The following is an 18,951-nucleotide window of genomic DNA, read 5'->3' as shown; positions in this document are numbered from 1 at the left end:
ATTACATTCCACTATTTAAAAAAAAAAAAAAAAAAAAAGACACACACACACACACAAAAACATTTCTTACCAAGCATCGCTTCATCTGGAAAGACTGGACCTTTACAGCCTGAATGGCTTCATCCAGGAGCTTTTCCTGTTCATCTTGAGGAGATTGCTGTGTTGTCGGCTAAGGAAAGAGAGAGACAAGGAAAAAAATTGACTCAAGTGTAACTATTTATGGTTTGTTCTTCTCAAAGTTGGATTCCTACCATTTTGACCATGAAATGTCTGCTGGGCTTCTGCAAGACTAATCCCAGTTCTACAATTCAGAGTTATTTATCATTGTCCTTCACCTAGGGTATGTCTACGCTCCTGAGACTACACAGGCACAGATAGGTCGGTATAGCCCAATAAACTCAAGCTGGAACAGCAGAGAAGGGCTATTAGGAATGAAAAACTTACCTTATGAGAGTAGACCCAAAGACTGTGGCTTGTTTAGCCTGACTGAAAGAAGTCTGAGGGGAGATATGATTGCTCTCTATAAATACATCAGAGGGCTAAATACCAGGAAGGGAAAGGAGTTATTTAAGTAAAGCGCCTATGTGGAAACAAGAACATATTAATATAAACTGGCCATGAACAAGTTTAGGCTTGAAATTAGACAAAGGTTTCTAACCACCGGAGAAGTGAAGTTCTTGAACAGCCTTCCAAATGGAATAGTGGGGGCAAAAAAACCTAATGGCTTCAAAACTGAGCTTGGTAATTTTATGGAGGGAATGGTATGATGAGACTGCCTACAATGGCATGTAGCCAACCTGCAACTGCTAGTAACAAATATTTCCAATGGCTGGTGATGGGACACAAGATGGGGAGGGCTCTGAGTTACTACAGAGAATCCTTTCCCAGGCCTCTGGCTGGAGGGTCTTGTCCAGATGTTCAGTGTCTAACTCAGGGGTCGGCAACCTTTCAGAAGTGGTGTGCCAAGTCTTCATTTATTCACTCTAATTTAAGGTTTCGCGTGCCAGTGATACATTTTAACGTTTTTAGAAGGTCTCTTTCTGTAAGTCTTTAATAGACAACTAAACTGTTGTTGTATGTAAAGTAAATAAGATTTTTAAAATGTTTAAGAAGTTTCACTTAAAATTAAATTAAAATGCAGAGCCCCCCGAACCAGTTGCCAGGACCCGGGCAGTGCGAGTGCCACTGAAAATCAGCTCACATGCCGCCTTTGGCACACATGCCATAGGTTGCCTACCCCTGGTCTAACTGCCATATTTGGGTCACGAAGGAATTTTCCCCCAGGTCAGACTGCCAAACACCCTGGGGGGGCGGGGTTCACTGCTCCCACAGCATGGGGAACACTGGACTAGCAGGTTTAAACTAGTGTAAATTGTGGATTCTCTATAACTTGAAGTCTTTAAATCATGATTTGAGGACTTCAGTAACTAAGTCAGAAGTTAGGGGTCTATTATAAGGGGTGAGGGGGTTAAGGGTCTGTGGCCTACAATGTTCAGGTCAAGCTAAATGATCATAATGGTTCCTTGTGACCTTAAAGTCTATAAATCTATAAGCATAGATGGCAGCCTACTCCAACAGAAGAGGTTTTTCTTTTTATGTAGGAATGCTACCTCCCCTGACCAAAGTTAGCTGTGTTGATGAAAGCATAGCTATATTGGTCAGTGGCGTGGTTTTCTCAACAGAAATAACTATGCCAACACAGTGTAACTTACAGGCCTCGGAATGAACCCCTGGAAGTTTTACCTTCACATATCTGAGAGGCAGTCATTACAGAGAGGAGATAGTTATAGAGAGCTCTATGACTGAGTGACACCACCTCACCGTCAAGTCACCCTCCAAAAGGAACACATGGTTTTGGCTGCATTTGCCACACTCCGAATTGTGATGTCCATTCTTTTCCAGCCATCGGCTGTTTTGCAGGTAGCAGACAGGTGATCTACTTTTGTGAGAGATGGAAAATATCCTCTCATGAGTGTGTTTGCTTTTAAAAGAAAACTGGACAGCTTAAGTGGTACAAAAGATTTTTATCTTTGCCCCACCAGAAGGTACTTTAGGATTATGTCATTACAAGTAATACACAAATGAACAGCTCTCTTTTCCCTGTTAGGAATTCAAGTTCCACACACAGAGATGTGGTTTTCTCCATGACATGATATAGCCTATGCAACTAGGAACTTACAGGTAGTCTGTCCTATCCTGTTCTGTGATGATCACTTAGGACGGCAAAATACATGCGTTTCCAAAACACATTACAACACAACTTGCCTAGAGAACAACCTCAAGTGACTTCCAGCTGTGCATCTCTCCTCCCTCCACTGCAGGAGAGGGATTCTGCATCAAGGATGATGAGTAGAATACAAGTTTCTATGCAGGGGGTTCCTTCAGAAGCGAAGACACTCATAGATAGATGTAGCTGCAGCCTCTCCCATGCGCCTCAATCAATGTACAAGTTAGCAGTATTTCTGAACAAGAAAGAAGGGATCCCAAAATGTGTGTTGCCGCATTAAAATAGGTGTTCAGCATAATCTTATAGCTATAGGGACATACCCTTATTCACCTCATTCCAAGCTGGTCTCACTTTTACAGAGGAAGAGCTTTTGGTTATGTAAGGCCATTTTTGGAAGCAGGAGAGAGGAGCACTATGGGCCGTCATAGTGAGAACATCCTCCCACTTTGTTTCTCTACAGCAAAGCCACTGGATACGATGGAAACAAGTCTAATGCTCACCAAGGCTCAGCAGGGACCTGCGTGAGACATTTGGCCAAAATAAAGCATGGAGAGGCTATTGGCTGCACCGCCACTGCCATGCAGAGCGCATTCAGAGGCAACAGTATGGCTGCTGCTGCTCCCCTCCCCGGAGCATTAAGAACAAAGTCCCATTCAAAACTAACATTTATCTTTGTGCAGAATTACAAGTTACTCGGATAGCAAAGTTTACCAGTACCAGATGGCTCTAACTGGGGCAAATATTAGAGAAACAGAATACTAAACAGATCACAAGTGCAGTATACATTTGTAGACAGTGAACGTGTCCTCAGTGACCGTAAAATATGTCTTTCGTGTGTTCTAGGACTTCTGCTCCCCAACTTCACAGCTTTGCACCCTGATGAATCCAGCAAGCTTCAGCTCTGAACTAATTTGGGTCCTTCTCATTGATTTAGATATCAAACAGCCCTTCAGAGCCCATCACTGTTTCAGCAGAGAACAGCCAGTCTTTTCACTGATACCAAGACTAATGGGATCATGACATATCCATGGAGATACTAGAAGTCGCTGCATCAGTAGCATGCAGCTTGGATGATAGACTTAAATATTAGGTACAATATCATGAGCACATCCAGACCAAGGAGACACAGATACAAGTACTCCCTAGCCCTACCCCAAATACAATCTTCCTTGTTATTTGCCAGGTTAAGATCTCATTTATTGTATCACATTTTCTGCCCATATACGAAGCAGAAAAAGACTTTATTTTAGTCTTCTACAATGTTGAGGCTTTGTACATTAACACTGATCTTATATAAATAGGTATAAATATTAGTATCAACTGCGCCTTCACTTCTGAACTAGTAGAACAGATTTGTGATTTAGACTGCCACGTTCCAAAATCCCTTTCATAGCAAGCATCTTCTTTACAAAATACACTCCTTATTTCTCCATTGCAGAATTATAGTAAGTCAGTTCACAAACAGCAAGTTTGAAACTTAAGCAAAATATATTAAAGGCTGCAATATCCGAAATTCAGCACAATAGATCAGTTTGCATTAAATTATTCAAATTTCTAACACGTCATCCCCTACCCCATTTCCTGTGAAGTGGAGACAATCGTTTGCTTCAAGAAACTCCTTATTTGAAAGCCTTGTCACTTCCTTATATTATCATCCCTTTTTATAATAGATGACTACACTTATTACAACGCAAACACGAGGAAAGGAGGAGGGGGAGATGTTTACTGCAATTTAGGAATAATTTAATTCACAAAAGACTGAAGCAGAACCACAAGCTACTGTTTTTATCATGACTAATTATGAAAGTTAAACTGCAGTTTTTTGTAAGCGTTATTTGTGTAACTAGTGACTGTATTTTTAGGGTAATGCCTTATTTCATTCATGTACAGATAAGCCTTAATTATGATTACCTAAGATTTCTACCCAAATTCTGTGCCCTATTGGACAGTCCAAAAAAAGGCATTGCTCCCTCTAGGCCAAGGATGCATTCTGGTGCAACACATCTTCCCCTAGCTTGGTCCTGGCCAGGCCCTTTAACAAAGCAGCGTGACACACATACCTCTGAAACAGTCTAACGCAAGGAAATTTGTTTCAGGAAAAAGATGTCCATAATTGCAAGAACACATTCTATTTTCCCCCTCACTGACTAAAGTGTTTGGGTTTAAAAACTGCATAATTCGGCTTTTCCCTTTTCATCTGAAAGGAGTGAAGTTAATTATATACTAGTTGTAAAAATTCAGGGCTGAAGATAAATGTTGTTCATACATGTAAGCCATGAAGTATATAGTGCTAAAGCAATGTCTGCAGAGGGAGATAGTCACCTATCCAAACACACAAGAATAATTGCAGAAAATTCAAATAATCACATTCAAAAGTAAATATTTGATGCCATTACAACTTAATACTATAATAATTCTACTGATTTTTATTCAATGAGTAAATCCAAGTTAATTTTTATTTTAAAAAACAGATGTGATGCAAATGACTCCCCAGCACAGTCAAGTCACTACCACTATTCAACCTATAATGTCATCGAAATTAACTTAGAGTCAGATATTCACATAACATTTTATGCCCATTCCCAATTACGTCTCTGAAGGACAGAGATCATTCCCCAAGGCCTAGTGCAGTTTCCAGTGTTAAAGAAAGATAATAAAGTAGTAATAACAAGTGCACTAAAGAAAGACACTTCATTAGTATGATTAACACATAAGCCTTGTCCATGCTAGGAGAAGAGTTGTACCAGCTATCACTATGTTTAAATATTGGATAGTACAATGGTATAGTGGGGTAGGAGGTCAATGCTAGCAGATCATAGAAATATAGGGCTGGATGGGACCTGGAGAAGTCAGTTTCCAAGATGTAACTCCAGTCTGGTCAGGGACTTGGTGTGGTCCTGGGAAAGTCTGTTAAGATCAGTTCCCATTTTTAAAATGATGATAATACTACCTCAGAGGGACAGGACTTGAAAGATATGACAGATGATAGTAGTGAGAGACTACTTACCAGCCAAAAAGAAGGATAAAATATGAGGTAAGAATCTCTATCAAAGAAATCCAGGGACACCACCACCCTGACAAGAAGCCCAGCCCTACTGGCCATCCTCAAAGGCTGGGAAGGAGGAAAATTCCTAGCAGAGTATCCAACCACACACCCTTGTCTGTGCATTATAACAGCTCCCAGCTAGGATGCTAGATACACATGAGGCTCCATTCTCGCCCCCCTCATATACTAGAAAGAATGAGGAGCTTTCCATCTTTTCTCCATGCTCCAGAGGATCCTGGCTGCTACAGCAAAGAGAAGAAAATGGAGAGTCTCCACTGCTCTACTTCGCCCCCACAACCCATCTCCGTTTTGGGGGTTTACCTCCCTGTAACCCCACAGCCTGCCTCTGACAGTCACTAGCTTTCCACAAACAGCAGTAGACAGTGGAGATTCCCAGGATTCTTGATAGCATCACTGAGTCCCACAATGTTCTTGACAGCAACACGAGTCAGCATTAATTTCACTCAGCTACTGCTTGGTAAAGCTATAAACAACATCTGCAGCCTGGGAAATCTTTCTACAGACTCAGGAAGACAACGCTATATCAAAAGCTGTCTCTGTAATGGTAAGGGCTAGCTAGAATCCATTTTCTTGAATCAATAGCAGAAGTTAATGATGTGTACCAGGTCAAGTTCCTACTCATACAAGGCAGGGGGATTTCTTCAGGCACTGTTATACCAAGAGACCTGAATAGAGCTACATATTTCAGAAACTCTAATTTATGTGGTGTTCACTGTCATAGTAACTGACCACTTGGCAAATATGAATTTTTTTTCACCGCATCCTTGTACCTTAGAAAGTATTAGCCGCATTTTACAGATGGGGCACCGATACAAACTGTCACATGCCTACACACACACAAAAAAATCTGTAAGAGTGGGAATCAAATTGACACCTGTTCCCTGTCCGGTGCCTTAACCACAAGACCATTTTTGCACAAGGACTAATTACTAGTACGACAGCAACTGCTAACAGATTTAGCACACTTCCTCAGAGAGTAATGCCAGGGTCAGGAAAGTTTGTTCTACAATTTGGTCTGCTGGTGGACTTCATAGCACCCTCTCTCTGCAGAATATTAAAGTAATAAGAGCATCATCTTTTAGAGCCAAAATTTCAGGTGTACAAATGCACTCTGATTAGCATATGTAAATCAGGTGTTTTCATGCACACATGAAGAACTCTTCCTTTGCATACACAACCATAGAATTGTGCTCCCAAATTAGGCAAGCCTTTTGCAAGCCTAAGACTCCTAAAAATAAAATCAGGTTCTTACTTTCAAAGTAAAATTACTAAGCCAAAGATGTAACAGACAACAAGACTGGCTGCGTTTGAGTCAATTTAACATTAACAGTACATTTAACTGAAAGAGAAAAAAATAAGCATTGCAAGTGACAGTATATTCTTATCTAACTCAATTGCTGTAAAAAATAATAGCATAATTTGATGTTCTACAGGGGTGCCAAATATACAGCTCAGGGGAAGGGTACTACCTGCATGATCTATTTGTATTGCTCACATGATACCCAGATTGTGCAGAATCTAAGCTCACGTGCGCACTCTCTGCTATTTTCTTAAAAAGTTGTTTAGTCCTCAGGGCTGCAAAGAGTGCCTTCCAAATATGAACCAAGTGTAACCAACTGCATGATGTCTGCCTCATTTGAGTATCAACTGTGGAACCCACTGACACTACCACATGAACTGCTCCACTGCTAATCATCTTCACAGCTGAAACAGAAATTTTCAGCTTTTCAGGTTTGAAAAAGAGCTCTGTTCAAATTCGAAAGCTTGTCTCGCTCTTCAGCAGAAGTGAGTCCAATAAAAGATACTACCTCACCCACCTTGTGTCCCTAATACCCTGACACCAACACAGCTACAACACTGCATACAATTATACTATTTTTGAACAGTCACAATTTCAGCATTGCTTATAACGTCCACTGTAGCTCTTCAAGAGCAGAAACTTAGTATATAAGCCCACTGAAGAGAAATATTTTCTGTTGTTGGATCATATTAAAGAAGTTCTGTATTAAAATCACAAATGAGTTTGATTCCCCATAGTTTAAATTCCAGGGTATTACTAATTAAGAGGTCTCTTGGTTTTTGGTACTGTTTCTCTCCCTCTGTATGTGAAACTTGCAAGCTGCTAATTGCGTTAGTACATTCTAAGACAGAGTCTGTTCTCAAAGCAATTCACAGAGAGAGACTCAAAGCAATACTCTAACAACAGAAACAGCACCCAGAGACTCCCCGCCCTTTTGTTGTATTAACAATTGTGATTAAAATAGAGATAGAGGATGTATGTGGACGGATGCTTGGTGTGGATAACAACTGAATGATCAGGGAGGTGCCAGCCTAAGAATCCAGTGTCCATCGGCTGAAGAAGGCGTCAAGTGGAAATAACCAGAGGACCCCCGGAGGGCAGACTGGAATCCACCCAACAGCCTCAAGAATGGGAGAACCAAAGAACAAGATAACTTCTTGGAGCCGTCAGGAATGTGCTATCTGCTGATTGATTCAGCAACAGCATGATGAAGCAATTCCCATAGACTGGCATAGGAAGAAATTCCTATAAAAATAGACTCTTAAAAAGTGAGAACTTTGGGGTCTGATTCTGCAAACCAACTTCCAGGAGCATCAGATGAGCATCTGACAAGGCCCTGCTCCCTCCTCATGTCCAGGCCACCTGGCCAGTGGCTTGGCATGAGCAACTCTAAGGCTGGTAACTATGATGACAACCTTGCAGAACCTCTGTGTGTGTGTGTGTGTGTGTGTGAATGTGTGAATAAATATGAGATTGAATGGAATGTTATAGCTATAACTAACTGCTTACTATGATAACAACCTTGCAGAACCTGTGTGTGTGTGTGTGTGTGTGTTTGTATGAATGAATGAGTGAATAAAGATGAGATTGAATGGAATGTTACAGCTGTAACTAACTGCTTACTATGATTCTTTCTGTATTCACAATAAATGTGGTATTTTGCCTTTTCCCCTTTAATAAGATCCTGCTGGTTTTTAATTTATTGGTACAACATTTTGGTGGAGAATTGCGAAAGGGGGAATATTGGTAAAAAACCTCAGTTATTGTAAATATTGGTGTGCACACCGCCAGCTCTAGTGAGCTAGGCATTTCTATTAGGTTAACCAGACCTGCTGGCCTCCGAGAAGGTAGCAGGGGACCTGCTGGCCTCCGAGAAGGTAGCAGGAAAAACAGATTAAACCAGACCTGCTGGCCTCCGAGAAGGTAGCAGGGAACCTGCTGGCCTCCGAGAAGGTAGCAGGAAAAACAGATTAAACCAGACCTGCTGGCCTCCGAGAAGGTAGCAGGGGACCTGCTGGCCTCCGAGAAGGTAGCAGGGAAGAACAGATTAAACTAGACCTGCTGGCCTCCGAGAAGGTAGCAGGGAAAACAGATTAAACCAGACCTGCTGGCCTCCGAGAAGGTAGCAGGGGACCTGCTGGCCTCCGAGAAGGTAGCAGGGAAGAACAGGTTAACCGGACCGGCTGGCCTCCGAGAAGGTAGCAGGGAGAAATAGGTTAACCAGACCTGCTGGCCTCCGGGAAGGTAGCAGGGGACCTGCTGGCCTCCGGGAAGGTAGCAGGGGAAAAACGCATAGATTAAGCTATGATTTCAGAATCTTGGCTGTGTCACTTGCTAAGTAATACCAGCAGTGACAAAGAGATTGATATATCCATGTTAAGATGTTTAAAAGAAAACAGGGTAAGCCAGTACCAGAGGGAGGAATGGAGTCAGAAGGAACTCCAACCTCACCTTTTGTTAAAGAAATTACACCTTTTAAACAAAACCTTCAAAAATTTGGGCACAGTCCTTGGACTAAACAAGCCCTAGCTGATCTCTGCACTATTTCGGACCTAGAGGATAGATTGGCTCAGTATATCCTCATATACAAACCTTCTAGTGCTGCCAAAAGAGATGCAGCAGCAATTTGGTTGTTGTGGGAGGCATGTAAGGATTCTTCCCTCCGCTTGTCTTCATGTAAAGAGGAAAAGGCACAAACGGAAAAGGGAGCAGACAATTGGAAGGTGCTGGCTACAAATACCCAAAGCCAGCTGAAAATAGTGAAAGAGGCACTCCAGGAATACAAAAAGAGTGAAAAAGTTAACTCTGCAGAGGCTGGAGGGAGGCAGATAAAGGGGGAGAAGGTCCTATGTATGGCACCCCCAGGCATAATTACAAAGAGAAAGAGTAAAAAAAAAAAAAGTTAACTCTGCAGAGGCTGGAGAGAATTAAGCAGCTAAACTTTGTGAAAATGTTAAAAAGGAAAAAAAAGCGTTAGAGAAAGAGCATTCTTGGTTTCTTTGCAGCCATTCTGAAAGAAAAATGGGCCCTTTTCCAAAGGAATGTCTGTAAATTAGCCAGGCAAAAATAAACTGATTAAAATCATTTGACTGGACAATTTAGTCAAATTTGCTAAAAGAACATAAGAGGGTTCTATTGGAACTTAGCTGCCTCAAATGTATAAAGGGAATGTAAGATGTAAAAAAACCAGAGCAGTGTGGAAGGGATGTTAAAGAAAATGTGTATGTATCTATCTCTGTGTGTGTAAATATGTAAAGTTCTAAGGACCAGTTGGTTTTGTTTTAAATAATGCCACTAAAAATCCATTTGACTCTTTAATTCAAAGTTGCAAAACTGACAGACCTTTTTGCTAGACACAGGTAATTAGTGTTGTTTGGCTTTGGGATTTGGCATTTAACCCTTAAAAGGTAACTCAATGCTTTACAAAATTTAAAATGTTTTTAAGTTGTGGCTGCAGCAGTGCAGTCAAAATCAGGAGAATATAAAAAAAAAAAATTCTGGATTCTTTTTGTTTGTTTGTTTTTGTAACAAAATAGCAGATGAGAGTTGTAGTACAAAAAAAAAAAATTAAAGACAGTGCCCCTCTGAAGCAACAGCAGGGGTGAGGTGCACAAAACAAAAAGAAGCAATGTTAGAAACACTGAGTCTTAAAATGGCTCTGAGTAATCAGACTGTCACTTTGATAAAGGTACATGAAACCTCTGTAAGCAAAAAAAGCAATAGTGACACCTTATGTAAAAATGGATCTGGATAATGTTATAGAAGTTAAACTATGGAAGGAATGTGCATTTGCCCCAGAACATGTGCAGGGTATATTGTAGAAGGGGCAAAAGAAATGCAAACATACCATGCTACTTAATTAAAATGCTATTAGGGCTCCAAAGGGAGCCACAATAGGTTGGGTTTTCTTTTTCAGATTGCTGTGTGTTTTGGAAGCAGAAGTTAAAAGTAATCAAAACTCTGGTGAAAGCTGATTGTGTCCCTTTTAAGATAGAGTCTCTGAGCTGCTGATGGCTTTAAATCCAAAAGCAGGAAGCTTCTGTGAAAATGCAAATTACCTAAATGATAAAGGAAGGAAAGAACTAGCAGCACAAAGGAGCTGCAGATAAAGGACACACCTGGTCAGCAAACAAATTGCCTAAATAAAAGGCATGGGATAACAAGATAATTTTAATAAATTTAATGATAATAAGTATCCCTGTAACAACGTATAGTGTGTATGATTTTTGGAAAAACCCTTTAAGGTCGTATGGTAATGATGCTTCTCAGTTATTACCTGTAAATAAAACTTAAAGCTTAACACAGCAGGAAAAACATTATAAACTTGGTCTTCTGTATAAGAAGGAAAACTCAGGGATTTAATGACTAAACAGTGGGATAATTTCCCCATAACCCTTAAAAGATAAAAGCCATTGAAACCTGGCCTGCCTATAGAACAAAAACAGGAAAATACGGGGGCAATTCCTCTGTTTTGCCTGCAATCAGCAAGGGTATTTGTAAAAGAAATATTTTAAGCAATAATCTGCCACCCCAAAAGGGGTAGAAACATGTTCTTTTTGTCTTTCAGAAAAATCAGGAAAAGCTGATGCCAGCTGAAAAGTAACCCAATACCATGAATCTACTGTCACAATAGAAATTGTGTTTTGTGTTCTATGTTTTGTCTTGTGTTTTGTCTTGTTGCTAGCACTGTTGTGTGTTTTAAAAAAAAAAAAAAAAAAAAAAAAAAAAAGATACTGAAGACCTGCAGGAACTTAAAAATAAATTAAGCTCTCTGTCCCAGCTACAGGACAGCCTGATACAAAAACAAGTACATGCCAACGTAGACTTGGTCCAAATTGGTCTGGGTAACCTAAAAGGCCGATGGAATCTTTAGTAATGGCTTAATACTACCACATGACTTATCCATTAAAAAAAAATATTAGAAATAGGAAACTACACAGCCATAGCTCTGGGATGCACTGAAATGCAGATACTTGCACGAGCTACTTTGGAACACAAAATGTTCTGCGTCATATTGGGAAATATTAAGGGTTTGATGCATTTGTTAAAACAAAGAAAGAGATCATTGTTTGACACTTATCAACATGAATGGATGCAATATGTTTCCAGTATTGTGAAACCAGACTTGTTAATGGGAGAAATTGTTGTCAAAATTGCACACCAACAGTCCCTGGAGGCAAAGGTATTGAAGGTTAACCCACTCCCCATATTACACATGGGATCCTTCTGGCTACCCTGGACCTTGAGCCAGTGGGCTGGGGAGGGAGGGAAGCTATTGGACACTAGAGGTTGTACCGAATGGACTCCTCAAAAGTGGGTGTGCCTCACCTTGCCTGTTGCCCCAGAACCTTGTAGTAAAGATACATCACTAGGATCATGTATGTGGCATGAATTGGAATCACAAACTCAAATTGCCTCACAGTACCTTCTCTTGAATTGGCTACATAGAAAGTGACACTGACGATTATAAATCTTAGTGTCAAAAGGGGGATTATGTTGGATCATATTAAAGAAGTTCTGTATTAAAATCACAAATGAGTTTGATTCCCCATAGTTTAAATTCCAGGGTATTACTAATTAAGAGGTCTCTTGGTTTTTGGTACTGTTTCTCTCCCTCTGTATGTGAAACTTGCAAGCTGCTAATTGCGTTAGTACATTCTAAGACAGAGTCTGTTCTCAAAGCAATTCACAGAGAGAGACTCAAAGCAATACTCTAACAACAGAAACAGCACCCAGAGACTCCCCGCCCTTTTGTTGTATTAACAATTGTGATTAAAATAGAGATAGAGGATGTATGTGGACGGATGCTTGGTGTGGATAACAACTGAATGATCAGGGAGGTGCCAGCCTAAGAATCCAGTGTCCATCGGCTGAAGAAGGCGTCAAGTGGAAATAACCAGAGGACCCCCGGAGGGCAGACTGGAATCCACCCAACAGCCTCAAGAATGGGAGAACCAAAGAACAAGATAACTTCTTGGAGCCGTCAGGAATGTGCTATCTGCTGATTGATTCAGCAACAGCATGATGAAGCAATTCCCATAGACTGGCATAGGAAGAAATTCCTATAAAAATAGACTCTTAAAAAGTGAGAACTTTGGGGTCTGATTCTGCAAACCAACTTCCAGGAGCATCAGATGAGCATCTGACAAGGCCCTGCTCCCTCCTCATGTCCAGGCCACCTGGCCAGTGGCTTGGCATGAGCAACTCTAAGGCTGGTAACTATGATGACAACCTTGCAGAACCTCTGTGTGTGTGTGTGTGTGTGTGTGAATGTGTGAATAAATATGAGATTGAATGGAATGTTATAGCTATAACTAACTGCTTACTATGATAACAACCTTGCAGAACCTGTGTGTGTGTGTGTGTGTGTGTTTGTATGAATGAATGAGTGAATAAAGATGAGATTGAATGGAATGTTACAGCTGTAACTAACTGCTTACTATGATTCTTTCTGTATTCACAATAAATGTGGTATTTTGCCTTTTCCCCTTTAATAAGATCCTGCTGGTTTTTAATTTATTGGTACAACACTGTTTCCATCCTATGGCAGCTGGAAAAGTCCCTTGCTGCAGGTTTGCTTTTTTTTTCCCCCCCCCCCCTTTTCCTTTTTAACTTCTGTATCACTTTGAAGTATCTATATTAATATGATCTGAACAAGGTTTTTTTTAATTTTTAATACTAATTTTGGCCTGTGAAAAGTGTAACTGTTCTAAAAACTGAGTGGAGAAGATACTAAGGTTCTTGTTAAATCTAGAAGCCTAGATGGAATAGTGAGCAACTGGAGTCACTGACAATTAGAAAGTGTGTGACTAGTTAGCAGAACTGTCTATCATTCAATAAGCAGTAAGCAGAGTTGTCAACTAGTAGGGGACTTTGCTTGGAAGAAGCTTAAAGACTCCTGGAAGGTGGGCCCGAGCATCTGATGTGGTTGTATAAAGGGTTAGTCTGCTTTACTTATTTTTCAGCCTTCACAACCTGCATTCACTAAGGCAGTTCATCTAGTTCTCATTCCAGCTGTAGTAAGTATGAAAGCTGCTGATGAAGCCTGCAAAAGGGCAACACAGTATATTACCGGGTATCAGAGTTTGACTCAATATCCTTAAAGTTTAAGGAAGTGGTAAGAAACAAAAAACTAAATGGATTTAAGCACTAAATCATTTAGTCATTTAAACTAAATCATTCTTCTACAGCAATATAAACATTGTAAAGCATTAGAAAGTGAGAAAAGATTCATGCTCATCTCAAATAGAAAACTGGGTCCTTTTAGATTCTTCAACATCAAAAATAAGAGAGTTTCATTCAGTAGCTATTTGAAGATGAAGACTAGAACACTGATGAGAATTTGATGATCCAGGAAGTAAGATTTTCCAATGACATCAAATTCCAGCTCTGGTAAGTCACTGTTCCATGATGCCCAGCAATAGAAACTCTTCAACATGGACTATATTGGGGGGGGGGAGGATCAGTGTCTCTCTCTCTCACTCACACACACACACACACACACACACACACACACACAATAATGCCCTAAAAAAACTGAAAGGCAAAGACTTGGACTTGCCATGACAGTATAAAAGAAGGTTGAAACTATCACCACCACCACCACCACCACCAGTGCAGCATAATATGAGCAGCGTAATGAAAAGATGGAAGGAAGCACTTTGCCCTGAATATACTCCTCCAGACAGATTTGAATTTACAGCTGTGCAGGTCTATTACTTAATGCTCTAAGTGATGAAACTGAGGTAAAAAAATTAAAGGAAGAAACCCAAAACCCAACCCCTCAATAATTTGACATTGATGTAAAATGGTTAATTGAACACCAGAAGCAACTAACAACTACAAGCATCTATGTAGTGAAAAGTGTGTTCCTATATTATGCTACTGCATTCAGCATATTAAAATAAAACTCCAGAATGTTATGTCCAAGGTGTTGAAGATGCTATTGTAGCCAGACAGCCAGCCCCCCCCCCCCCCCCACAGACCAGCATTGCTGGGAACACACGGAACAAGGCACTTAACATGAATTCCAGCACAGCCTTTGAAGCTGTGAGAAGCACAGGTGTGCTGCTACAATGTGCCTCTGGGAACATATACAACGATTGGGCTCACAGCAGACAGAGGCGCTGTGACAGACATGGCTCTTAGCCCCTACTAAATAGCATGATGCACACACACCAACATCCTAGGTGGGAAAATATTTACCCTCATAAAAGGAATGTCCAGTAGTCGACACTTATTGTTTCTCTCCCTTGCAAGTGTAAACTACTCTTGCGAAAGCTGGCGTCACCCAGACAGACCAGCCCCAATTTGGCATAAAAAAGGAGAAAGAGAATAAAGGAGTACAGAGGTATAAGTAGGGGACCTACAGCACCATGATTTTTGGGTGCTTTTCACTATCTATCTGCTGGTCAGATAAGTGACAGCCTCCCAAGGCTTCTGCAGCTAAGAGGGTCCCTAAGCCTTGTCCCTTATTCGTCTTTCCGCGGAATTGAGTGACCGATCCTGGCTTGGCACCGCTGGAATCGAGAGATGCAAGGAGGGTAAGAAGCACCCACACCTGATCTCCTATCTTTAGTGTACACATATTTTGAAATAGAGTTCTATACTTTGTTTTCTTTCTTTGGGATTATGGCTTCAGTTTTGTAACTTGTTTGTGTGTGTAACATCTCTACATTTAAATAAGTAGGCACTAGCAATTTTGTAACCACATGATTAGAATCTAGTTTAATAAATTTTGGTAACCATTTGTGCATAAGCCTGACTTGTTTCTCTGGTTTACTGTAAAGCAGCCAACACAATTAAAGAACCTCAGCTGTTTTGGCTATAAAGCCTGGCCATTAGGTGAAAGTACTAAGAGCCTAGCGTTGAGTTGTGCCGCCTCCACGGGGCAAACTCTTGGGGCACCTGTCAGTCAATCCTGACTGCCCGCTGCGAAGGAGCTCTGAGCTCTAGCAGTTAAAGTCACGGGTGTTTAGGACCTTGGGGCATCCATCAGCCTAGCCCAGGCTGCCTGCCGCGAAGGGACAGTGCGTCCTAGCGGTTAAAGTCACGGATGGTATAAACGGGCATAGCTGGCACCTCACCAAACATCCTTGGCCATCGGCTAACAGCTATCCAGGATGAGCACAGAAGAGCATAAAAAGGAAGTCTCTGCTGTTTGTTCAGACAATAAAAGATTGTAAGTTCTCTGACAAAACTACCCAGAACTTTTGGCATATGAATATTCACCACATTACTTAAACCTCATCAAGAAAGGAATAGCACTGCACAGTCCCAAGACACAACAGAGAAGGACTTTTGAGTTTCTAAAACCATAAGGAAGCTGATTAGCTGAGTGAAATAAGATTTATGCCTCAGGTTCCTCAATATTTTGCAGAAGTTCCTAAAAGATTGTTTATCTACATTTATATCCGGCTACCTTGTGTTGAAATCTACACTGAAATTTGCACTAAGCACAAAGACTGATCACAACATAAAAGTAATTTCACAGAAGCAACTGAAGGTGGCTTCAGATGGACTTGACAGATTACAAGATGAACACACCACTGTCAGTGTCACTGGAAATATGGCTGCATAAATTAACAAAGTTTTGGACCACATAAGGACACAGTTCAGAGAAAATATGGAACCTTACCATTAGTCTATATGACTGATCACAAACACAAAAGCCATAGGTTGTCCCCAGACAGGGAAGGAGAGGAAGTTACACGACTAACAGAACATAATTCTGAGTTTCTTCCTTCTCTTCTACAGTTTAACATTACAAAGGGGAATGTGTCACATTTTGTTGCATCAAAATGCTGGAAAATTATAGAAGTCTCTATATTGAGCAGCTGAATTCAGAATTACCAGTTTTTAAAAAGCTTTACATTTGAACAAGTTGGAGGAAGGAAACTGGCCGAGTGATAAAATTCAGTAAATTGGAAGGAAGATATCACTATCTACAGGCAGATATGAAAGAATATCAGGCCTGATTAGTTGGTAGACTGGGATGCTAATTATTTACTCCTGGGGAAATTCTGCGCCACAGCACATGTGCAGAATTCATGTCTACCACAGATTTATTTGCTTCCTCGCAGAAAAAGGACTGTCTAACAGGGAAGCTGCAAGAGCAGTCACGCACCCACTCCCTAGCAAAGCAGATAAATCATTTCAGGCACCCGGAACAGCCAGCAAAGAGAAATCACAGCGGGGTTGGGAACACCCCACTCCGGACCTCCACCCCATACCCAGATCACCCTCCACTGAACTCCCTACACTCAAACTCCCACCCTGATGCCCCACCCCTTGCACCACCCTGACCCCCACACCACTGATTCCCAACTAGCTCCACCCAGACCCCCAACTCACCAACACCCAGACCCTCCTGCTGAGCCCCCCACATCTAGACCCTCCATTGAGCCCCAACTACCTTCACCTGGAAGCCCCTGCAGAGTCCCATTGCCTCTGCACCTGGAACCCACCCACCCCCCCACCCCCAACAAGCCTCTGTGCAGCCAGTTCCCCTCACACCTAGACCTCCCACTGAGCTGCCTGCACCCAGATTGTCCCACACAGAATCCTCTCACCCCACACCTGGATACTCCCCGCTCCCTCCACACTTGGATCCTGCCTGGTTGAGGCTGCCTGCCCCACACCTGGTGCACCTGGCACAGAGGAGCAGGGCCCAGAGTGTTTCTGGGGCAAGTCCAGGCCTTGTGCTGTGTCAGGGTCGGGTGCAGCCTCACCATGGAGTCTGGGTCCTGGGGGTGGGAGGCTTGCAGGGAGATCTCCCACCTTCAGTAAGCCAGTGGCCTGTGCTCTCCACTGCCATGCTGGAGCCTCTGCATTTATTTATTGACAAATAAAACTTGCAGATTTTTAAAATATTGTGCACAGAATTTTACATGTTTTAGCACAGAATGCCCACAGGAGTAAAATTATTGTTTTATTACAAAACTACAACCTTTTCATTTTGGACAATATGTATCTTGTGTGAGGAATGAATTATTACAACGTGAATGATGTAGTATAAGTCTGATGTTTAATTTAATAGGAAGAACCTGGTCATCCCGACCACCACCTATTCCCTTTCTCCCCCACACCCTCACCCCCAGAAGATTTTATTTCAAATGGGGGGGGGGAGAAGCACAACAGCCAGGCATAGAATAGATACAGATTTTAAAATGAAACACTGTTAAAAACAAAACAAAGAAAGCTACTGCTCTGCACTTCCCATAAACTTAATATTTTAGTCTGTAAGATGAAAATTTTTCTTCTGACCAGATTGTAAAGTTCACAGACCTTCATAAAGTGCATAAGTTAAAGCAACTTACTAGATTCTTTTTTTTGTAAAAAAAGAAAAATATGCATCTGTGTAGCAGCTTTCATCACTACACAAAAGAAAAGGGTGAGGTTACAAGTCCCCGTAAAAAGGGATTTGTAATGCCAATAAATCTTATGTTAGCATTACTTGGCTGGGCACGCAAGTCAGGAAATGATAAAGTAGGGTTGCATGTGTAATTCCAACTTTGCTCCTTTCGAAGGTCTAGTCTACATCTAAAAAACTTAGGTCAACCTACAGCACTCAGGCCTCTGAAAAATTTCATGCCCTGCGTGATGTAGTTAGGTCAACCTAACCCCCATAATAGACGCAGCTAGGTCAATGGTTCTTCCATCAACGCAGCTTCTGCCTCTCTGGGAGATGGGGGTGATTTACTACAACAATGATCAACCCCTTCTGTCACTGCAGTAAATGTCTACACTACAGCAGCATAACTGCAGCTGTAGTACCTGTGGTGTAGACATATCCTAAGTATGTATTTTCAGCTAGTCTCCAGATGATCATGTACCGTTCCTCAAGTACAAAACACATTTTTCTACAGCCTAACTAGGTAGCTAAGTTTCCTGTAAGCTGTGGGGCCGCGGAGCAGCCTTCTTAGTGCTACGCAGGTGCTCAGGGAAACCGCCCAGGCAACTGCCCCAGCCAGGGCACCCCTCCCCCGGCCCCAACCTAGCCCAGCCCCGAACCTACCATGGCCAGGGCGTTCCCCCCACGGGCTCCAACTCTGCCCCGGCCGGGGCACCTGGACTAGTCAGTTCGCACCTACCCTGGCTCATACATAGCTGCGGCGGCCCAAACGCAGCCGCAGCCAAGGCGCCACTCCCCTGGTACAAACCCAGCCTGGCCCAGACCTGCCAGGGGAGGGGCACCTAACTTGCAGCCCCAGCCCTGGAGCTGCTGCGGCAGGGAGAGGTGCCTCTCCCCACCAAGCCCAGGTGCTGCTGCAGGGAGAGAGAGCTGGGTGGAGTTCTCTCCCCCCCCCCATAGCCCTGGAGCATGCTCCTACACCCCCACCCCAGAGCCCTCACCCC

General features: G+C 42.1%; 1 protein-coding gene across 1 annotated transcript in view; it reads right to left on the bottom strand.

The window, feature by feature from the left end:
• The window catches only part of VPS35 (VPS35 retromer complex component), a 50,627-nt gene that overhangs the window by 27,420 nt on the left and 4,256 nt on the right, over window positions 1-18,951 (bottom strand). Inside the window, exon 2 of the mRNA XM_074968681.1 lies at window positions 71-169. Within this exon, the coding sequence (XP_074824782.1) occupies window positions 71-169 (99 nt within the window). The remainder of the gene's footprint in view (window positions 1-70; window positions 170-18,951) is intronic.

This window comes from Natator depressus, chromosome 12, assembly GCF_965152275.1.
Source record: "Natator depressus isolate rNatDep1 chromosome 12, rNatDep2.hap1, whole genome shotgun sequence".
Classification (NCBI taxonomy): Eukaryota; Metazoa; Chordata; order Testudines; family Cheloniidae; genus Natator; species Natator depressus.
The sequence above is the reverse complement of the archived record's forward strand: the minus strand, read 5'-3'. Positions and strand labels throughout refer to the sequence as shown.